The sequence below is a fragment of the Mus pahari genome, chromosome 4, assembly GCF_900095145.1.
Source record: "Mus pahari chromosome 4, PAHARI_EIJ_v1.1, whole genome shotgun sequence".
In the NCBI taxonomy this organism is placed as follows: domain Eukaryota; kingdom Metazoa; phylum Chordata; class Mammalia; order Rodentia; family Muridae; genus Mus; species Mus pahari.
The window spans coordinates 84,644,728-84,653,259 of NC_034593.1; the positions used below are offsets into that span (position 1 = coordinate 84,644,728).

An 8,532-nucleotide genomic window follows, 5' to 3' on the forward strand; every position below is an offset into this window, starting at 1 on the left:
TGTACATCAGTCTGAAGACAAGTAAGTCAGTGCGTGTACATCAGTCTGAAGACAAGTAAGTCAGTGCGTGTATATCAGTCTGAAGTAAGGCAGTCTGTGTACATCAGTCTGAAGACAAGTAAGGCAGTGTGTGTACATCAGTCTGAAGACAAGTCAGTGCGTGTACATCAGTCTGAAGACAAGTCAGTGCGTGTACATCAGTCTGAAGTAAGTCAGTGTGTGTACATCAGTCTGAAGACAGGTTACAAAATCCAATTAAATATAAAAAGCTCAAAACCATGTGATACATTTAAAAATACAGAAAACATTTTAAGATTTCTGTTCGTTCGTTTTTGTTTTTGAGACAAGATCTCTATGTAACCCTGGCTGGCCTAGAGCTCCATATAGATCAGGATGACCTTGAACTCACAGAGAACTCCTGCCTCTGCCTCCTGATTGCTGGGTGTCCACCACCATACCTGGCCTGACACAGTAAAGTTTTAAAAGAAGGAAGATGTGTGAGATAAAAGCTAACCAGAAGAAAACTGAGATCAGCCAAAATCAACTTGTACCAAAAAAAGGAGAAGGTGATAGGTACATGCAGAAAACAGCTGCAAAATAGTTAAAGAATCCAAGCTGAGCATGGCAGGAATCTGCAACCCAGCACTGCTGCATTAAAACTGGAGACAGATAGAATCAGCCAACGATGTGCGGGCCAACAAGCCTGGAGTAGATCCTACCTTAGCAAAGTAGGAAAAAAACAACTCTCAAAAGTTGTCCTCTGGCCTCTCTTACAAACATCCTCCATAAGATACACATCTGCCCTTACACACATACACATACAACAAGTAAGTAGATAAATAAATAGAAATTTTAAAGAGAACTGGGTAGACGGGTCAAAGGCTGAGCGCTGACTGCTTTTGCAGAGGATCTGAGTTCAGTTCCCAGATCCCACATTAGTGAGTTTACAACTACAGTAACTGAAGTCCCAGGGGACCTAGTGTCTTCCTCTGGCCCCTCTGGGAAACTGCACTAACCTGCATATACTATCACAAAGACAAGCATACATAATTTTAAATTTTAAAAAGAAATTTTAAAAAACAAAATGAGATGCTGAACAGGAAAGAATGCAAAATGTCCCCAGGACCTTGGCAAATCTTGAGTAGACAGCAAGAGAGAAGCAAAGCCCGATGTCTTTCTCCATCAACAAGGGCAGCAGAAGCTATTGGGGATGGAAGGTTAAAAGGTGAGGGAGAGACACATGGGCTTGGACAGTCACAGTGACATCTGCCTTGTGTCTTAGAGTCCCTTCATCCACAAGGTGTTGCTGTTGGAGCACAGGACACTTCCGTGATTTACCTTTCCCATCAGCCTCTGACCTTCGAAGAAGGTCATTGTGCTGCTCCATCCTATCTCCAAGATTCCCCAATGACTAGAAACATGTAGCTACTTAAATCTAAGTACATTTAATTAAAATAGAATAAACTGTAAGATTTAATCTCTCATTTACAGTAACCACATGTCAAGTGATCAGTAGCCACATGTGGCTACCACATGGGACGGCTCAGCTCTGGGATGTTTGTCTCATCATAGTAAGTTCTACAGATAGCACTGGCTGTTGCCAGACAAGTGCTCTAAAAAAAGTGATAAGAAAATGTTTAATTAATCTGTGTATTCATTAAGTCCGGGTGGGGTGCATGCATGCCACAGCATCCATGTAGGGTCCGAGGACATGCAGGGTCTCCTTCCTTCTGCCATGTGCATTCCTGAGATTGACCTCAGGCTTGGCTGCAAAAGTCTTCACCTGCTGAGCCATCTAACTAGTCCAAAAAAGGTTGAGAAGAGCAGAGAAGTTGACAAGGACCACCTCATAGCCTGTTTTCCTGTTGCTGACATCAGACTAGGTTCTGGATCTCCTAATGGGAAAATCTCTCCCACAACAGCTGGAAACCCCAGTGATCTCTTTGAACTGAAGCCTAGAAGCCCAGTCTGGGACCACATGCCTGTTCCTCCCTGCAGGCAGTAGTGTAGGGGAAGGAAGCAGGAGAAACTGTTGGTGTTGGAGCTCTAAGGAATGTTCTAGCTGAGAGAGTCACCACTCACTGGCATGGGTATGACTCTCCACTCTGTTGTGTACCTCATAATCTTTTGGTATTACACAGATTTAATGAAAAAAATTTTTCTTCCTTCTACAGACCTATCCCCCTTCTTTCTGTTGTTGTGGTAAATAGCCAACTTGAAAAAATTGAAGGAAGGAAACTTTTTGTTTCCTGTACTATTCAAAGTATTGATGAGAAGACTTTACACGCAGAGGCAACAGGTAAGAAGCTGCCACTGTCTCTCTTGGAGGCTGGGTTGGATTAGGGTTGTTTGCTTCCATTGTTTAACACAGAAATTTTGACTTTCATGCCATGCACAGAACATGTTAAATGTTTTGGAGTTGGGTTTTAATTTGAGTGTTTATTGTTCAAGACAAGGTTTTGTGTAGCCTGGGATGGCCTTGAAATTGCTATGTGGCAAAGGATAACCCTGAATTCCTGATCCTCTGCCTCTACTTCCTGAGTACCTGAATTATAGACTTGATTCACCACACCACACCTGGCTTAGGTTGGTTGGTTGGTTGGTTTGGTTTGGTTTGGTTTGGTTTGGTTTGGTTTGGTTTGGTTTGGTTTGGTTTGGTTTGGTTTGGTTTTGCAGATAGGATGTATTTCAGTGCTTGATCAAACCCCAAGGCTTTGTATGTGCATGCTAGGCATTAGACAGGCACCCTGCCACTGAGCTGTATACCCAGATCTGTGGCTAGAGGCATTCTTATAGATTGATAGTGAAAGACCTAATTGCCAATATCCATCAGAATTGGAATTGAGATATCCTTTGATCTGATTCCAGGACTGTATCTCATAGCAACATAGGAGGTTTCTATGGTTACAGGATTGATGCATCCCAACCTCATTTTCAATTTAAAAAAAAAAAAAAAAAAACGAGCAAAGCATAGACTCACATCAGTGGGAAATTGGCATTAATGATCTGAATCCACAGTCAGTTTGTAGCTCCATTCCAGGCTGTAAGCTTGGAATCCAAGTCTTTCTATTCTAGATTGCTTCTGTTGCTGTGATAAAAAATGTCCTGACCAAATTCAGTTTAAAGAAAGAAAAGATTTATTTTAGCTCACGCTTGAGGTCACAGTCCACCATTGAGGGATGTCCAGGGCAGTGTCCCCCGGAGGTATACTGCTTCAATGAGCAGGCTCATGCCTAGCCCTCTTAGTCCAGAACCTTGTGCTTCCACAGACCGATCTGATATAGGCAGTCCCTCAACTGAGACTCCTTTCTCAGGTGCCAAGGCTGAGAGGTTGACAGGAAAAGCTTGCTAGGACACTCATTAAACCTTTCCATATCAGTTGGCTCAGGCTACCTACCTCTTAATAGAAGTATTAATCATGAAGGAGTGGAGGACATGATAGAGGTGAGGGAAGGTAATGACTTTGAAAGTCAAAAATTAATTTATTTTTGAGATGGGTTTTCACTGTGTAGCCCTCGATGGCCTAGAACTTACTATAGAAACCAGGATCACCTTAATCTCACAAAGATTCCGCTGCCTTTGCCTCCTGTGTAGTGGTATTAAATGTGTATGCCGCCACCACCAGCAGCCAAAAGTTGATTCTTAAGTTTCCTAAGAGGTGAGAGTAGAAAGGTAGAGATTGAAGAAATGCCTTTCTGTGTTTCCCTACTTGAATTCATCAAACAGAAAGCAGTTGACTTACAATCATCTGTTCTTATGTTTTAGCCTTATTTATAAAGCTGGATCCTGGCAAACCTTTGACATAAGAACTTGTGGTGAGTTCCATGCTGTTCTGCATGAGGCTCTCCCCCTCCAGAAGCAGCACCTGTCTCCACTCCTGACCCAGCTGCCGAATCCCCCAGGGAAGCCTGCTCACACAGACCCTTCAGAACAGCCTCTGAAATATGGCTGCTGGAATTCACTCTCCACCTTCGGGATTTTTTTGTAAGAAGTACTTCCCGGGAGAGTCTCGACAACGATCTGTATCTCCCTAGGACAAATGTTTGATTCTAACATGTGAACAGACTTTAAAGCTAACAAGCATAGAACCTGCTCTGCTGTGGACTGCAGAAGAAAAAGACAGAACGGAAAAAAGGCTGTATTGAAACTTTGACTGCAAATGTGGAAATGCAAGAAAACCAAAGGCAGGGATAAATATATGAAGTGTTGTGAGTGAGGTGCATGTGTGTGTGTGTGTGTGTGTGTGTGTGTGTGTGTGTGTGTAAGCCATGCTGCGTGTTACAAAGCTAGGTTTGTTGTATCTGAACAAACATCTCTCTGGCTGTATTAGGGAACACAGCTCAGTTCTGTGGGAATGGCCCCCACATCTCAGTTGTCTGGGGCCCTAGAAATTAAAATATTGCTCTTTTTTCCTACCTGTGCGATTGTATCTTAAAACACTGTAGCTTGTCATCCCTGGAAGAAGGATCTGTTAGCTTTCTGGGACTATAATGAAGAACTACAAGTTAGGTGGTTTAAACAAACAAAAACATCACTCTCGAAGTCCCAGACACTAGAAGTCAAAAAGTATTAACAAATGTTGTTTCTTAAAATTCTGGGCAGGAACTCTCTCCTGGCTTCTGCCAAGGAAACATCCAGCTTTCCTCCGTTTTCAAACACAGCATAATTTCTAATTGTAACTCTTTATCATCTTCTCTCTGTTGTATCCAAATTTCTCTTTGTGAATGTTTATTTATTTGTCTGAGAGTGTGTGTGTGTGTGTGTGTGTTCAGGTGCTAAAATAAATTGGGAGATTAATGTTCTAGAAAGCATATTTGCTTCTTGTTTTTACATTTATTTGTGTAGTACATGTGGGAGCATGTGTGCTATGACAGTGTATGTAGAGAGGTCAAGGGACAGCTTAAGGCAGTTGGCTCTTTCCAATCTGTGGGTCCCGAAGACTGAACTCAGGTCATCAGAGTCAGCAGCAAGCACCTTCACCCTCTGACCCATCTCTCTGTTTAAAAAAAAAAAAAAAATGTTGTTGTTTCTTTTTTCTTTCTTTCTTTTTTTGATTAATTAACTTAATTTACATCCCAAACACTGCTCCCTTCACAGAGTGCCTCCTCCCCCTTTTCCTCTGAGAGGGTGGGGCCCCTCTGGGTACCCCCTACCCTGTGGTATCATGGCTCTGCAGCGCTGGGCTCATCCTCTCCCACTGAGGCCAGACAAGGCAGACTGCTTGGGGAAGAGACTCCACGGTCAGGCAACAGCTTCAGTTGTAGGGGGACCCACATGGAGACTGAGTGGCACATCTGCTCCATGTGTATGGAAGGCCTCGACCCCACCTGTGTATGCTCTTTGGTTGGTGGCTCAGTCTCTGAGAGCTCTGAGGGGTCCAGCTTAGTTGGCTCTGTTGTTCCTCCTGTGGAGTTCCTGTCCCCTTCAGGGCCTTCAATCTTTCCCCCAACTCTTCCAGAAGAGTCCCCAACCTAAAGCCAGTGTTTGGCTGTGGGTATCTGTCAGCTGCTAGGGAGAGCCTCTCAGAGGATAATTATGCTGGACTCCTGATGTAAGCACAACAGGATCATTAATAGTGTCAGGGATTGGTGCTTACCCATGGGATGGGTCTCAAGTTGGGCTGGATATTGGTTGTTCATTCCTTCAATCTCTGCTTCATCTTTGTCCCTGTATTTCTTTTAGACAGGACAAATGTTGGGTCAAAAGTTTCATGGATGGGATGGTGTCATCCCTTCATTAGGGGTCCTGTCTGACTACAGGAAGTGACCTCTTCAGGTTCCATATCCCCACTGTTAGGCATCTTGACTACAGTCATCTACATTGACTCCTGGGAGACTCCCCCATCCCTGGTCTCTGGGACTTTCTGGAGATTGCCCCCACATCCCTCACCCCCAGGAACTACAGATTCCCATTCTTTCTCCTGTCTCGCTGGGCCTCTTTCCTGTCTCTCCCTACACCTGACCCTAATCTCCCCATACTCCATTCCCACCCCCATCCAGTTTCCTCCCTCCCTCTGCCTCCTATGACTATTTTAGTACACCTTCTAAGTGAGAGTCAAGCATCCTTGCTTGGGCCTTCCTTTTGTTTAGCATCTTTGGGTCCATGGAGTGTATCATAGGTGTCCTGTACTTTATGACTAATATCCACTTATAAGAGAGTACATACCACACATGTCCTTTTGGGTCTAGGTTACCTCACTCAGGATATTTTCTAGTTCCATCCATTTGCCTGCAAAATTTATGATATCCTTGTTTTTAATAACTGAATAGTATTCTATTGTGTAAATAAACCACATTTTCTCTATCCATTCTTCAGTCGAAGGACATAGTCTTAACACATAGTCAGGTGTGTTAGGACATTCAGGGCTTGCTGTAGTAGGAAAGCTGGGATCTGATGGTGCCCTATTGTACTGGCTTCTGTTGATTATCTTTTTGAGCTTGTCTTTAGTCTCTTTGGCTGGCCTGGTAGTCCATGCAGTAGCAAGCCTCTAGGGCTGGTTGTCTCAGGTTGCAGCAGGACTCTCAAAAGCAGGCAGAGCTGTGGGCTGTAGTGTGGGGTGCAGATCCTTGGTTGTAGGTGGAGGTGTGGACCAGAAGAGCCAGAAGAGGGATTGTACTGGGTGTCTCAGGTGGAAGTCAGCCTCCCGGGATGCAGGCAGAGCTGTGGGCTAGCTGGTGGGATGCCAAGCCAAGATTTCAGGTAGAGATGTAGACCAGAGAAGGAAGATGGAGCTGCAAAAGGAAAATGGAGCTCTGAAAGGATGTAGCAGAGCTCACAGCTGCTGGGCTTGCTGGGATCCCTGCAGGCTGGGGATTGGTGTGTGGGTGTGTCTCATCTGGGTGTCTTAAGTGGGAGCAGGCCTCCCAGGAAGTATGCAGAGCTGTGGGGTGGGCAGTGGGGTGCAGATCTGCGATTGTAGGTACAGGGGTTACAGTGGTTTGAACATGCTTGGCCCAGGGAATGGCACTCACTATTAGGAGGTGTGGCCTTATTGGAGTGGGTGTGGCCTTCTTGGAGGAAGTATGTCACTGTAGGGCTGGGCTTTAAGACCCTCCTCCTAGCTCCTTTAGGAGTCAGTCTTCTCCTGGTTTCCTTCAAAACAAGATGTAGAACTCTCAGCTCCATCTCCAGTGCCATGCCTGCCTAAACACTACCATGCTTCCTACCTTGAAAATATTGGACTGAATTTCTTTTTTTTTTTTTAAAGATTTATTTATTTATTATATGTAAATACACTGTAGCTGTCTTCAGACACCAGAAGAGGGTGTCAGATCTCATTACAGGTGGTTATGAGCCACCATGTGGTTGCTGGGATTTGAACTCAGGACCTTCAGAAGAGCAGTCAGTGCTCTTAACTGCTGAGCCATCTCACCAGCCCTGGACTGAATTTCTTAACCTGTAAGCTAGCCCCAGTTAAATGTTCTTTATAAGAGTTTCTTTGGTTATGTTGTCTCTTCACAACAATGGAAACCCTAACTAAGACAGGTGTGGACTGGAAGGAAGATGGAGCTCCAGTAGGATGCGGCAGAGCTCACATCTGCTGGGCTTGCTGGGGTCTGGGGGATTGGTGTGTAGGTGTCTCACCTGGGTATCCCAGGTGGGAGCCAGGAGGAGCGGCCAGGTGGGCAGTAGGGTGCAGATCTGTGACTGCAGTAAAAGTATGGACTGGAGGGAGGCCGGTTGGTTGGTTGTTTTTCTCTTGGTAATTTTTGTCTGTTTGTTTTTATTTTGGATTTGGTTTTATTTTTTGAGATGGTTCCTGGAGCTTTCTAATTAAACCAGGCTAGCTAGCCTTGAACTCACAGAGGTCCACTTGCCTCTGCCTGTGAATATTGGGGCTAAAGGTGTTTGTCAACACTGTGGGCTTAACCACCATATTTTGCTATTGCTTGTTTGATTGATTGATTGATTGATTGATTGATTGATTGATTGCTGTGAAGATTTATTTTTGGCCCTGGGTGGTGATGTACATCTCTAATCCTATCAGTCAGGAGTTAGAGACAGGTGGGTCTCTGTAAATTTGACATCAGTATGGTCTTCAGAGTGAGACCCTATCTTTTAAAAGACTTATTTCTTTTTATTTATGTGTATGTGTATTTGGATGTGTGAGTGTATATTGTGTGTGGGTGCCTGGAGAGGCCAGAAGAAGGTGTCAGATCCTCTGGAACTGGGAATCAAGCTCAAGTCCTTCTCTAAGACCCATACTTGATCTTCAATTGCCACACCATCTCTCCAGCCTCGCATATTTTGCTTTTTTAAATATATTTTTATTAATTTTTGATAATTTGATAGATGTTGTACTGGCTAGCTTTGTGTCAACTTGACACAGCTGGAGTTATCACAGAGAAAGGAGCTTTAGTTGGGGAAATGCCCCCATGAGATCCAGATGTGGGGCATTTCCTCAAGTAGTGATCAAGTGGGAGAGGCCGCTTGTGGGTGGGACCATCTCTGGGCTGGTAGTCTTGGATTCTATAAGAAAGCAGGCTGAGCAAGCCAGGGGAGGAAAGCCAGTAAAGAACATCCCTCCATGGT

At 44.4% G+C, this 8,532-nt stretch overlaps 1 protein-coding gene across 1 annotated transcript in view; it reads left to right on the forward strand.

Moving 5' to 3' along the window:
* Them4 (thioesterase superfamily member 4) overlaps positions 1 to 4,122 on the forward strand; it is a 28,849-nt gene extending 24,727 nt beyond the window's left edge. The window contains exons 5-6 of the mRNA XM_021196751.2: positions 2,175 to 2,299; positions 3,766 to 4,122. Of these exons, the coding sequence (XP_021052410.1) occupies positions 2,175 to 2,299; positions 3,766 to 3,806 (166 nt within the window). The 3' untranslated portion in view covers positions 3,807 to 4,122. The remainder of the gene's footprint in view (positions 1 to 2,174; positions 2,300 to 3,765) is intronic.
* Positions 4,123 to 8,532: the final 4,410 nt, after the last annotated feature.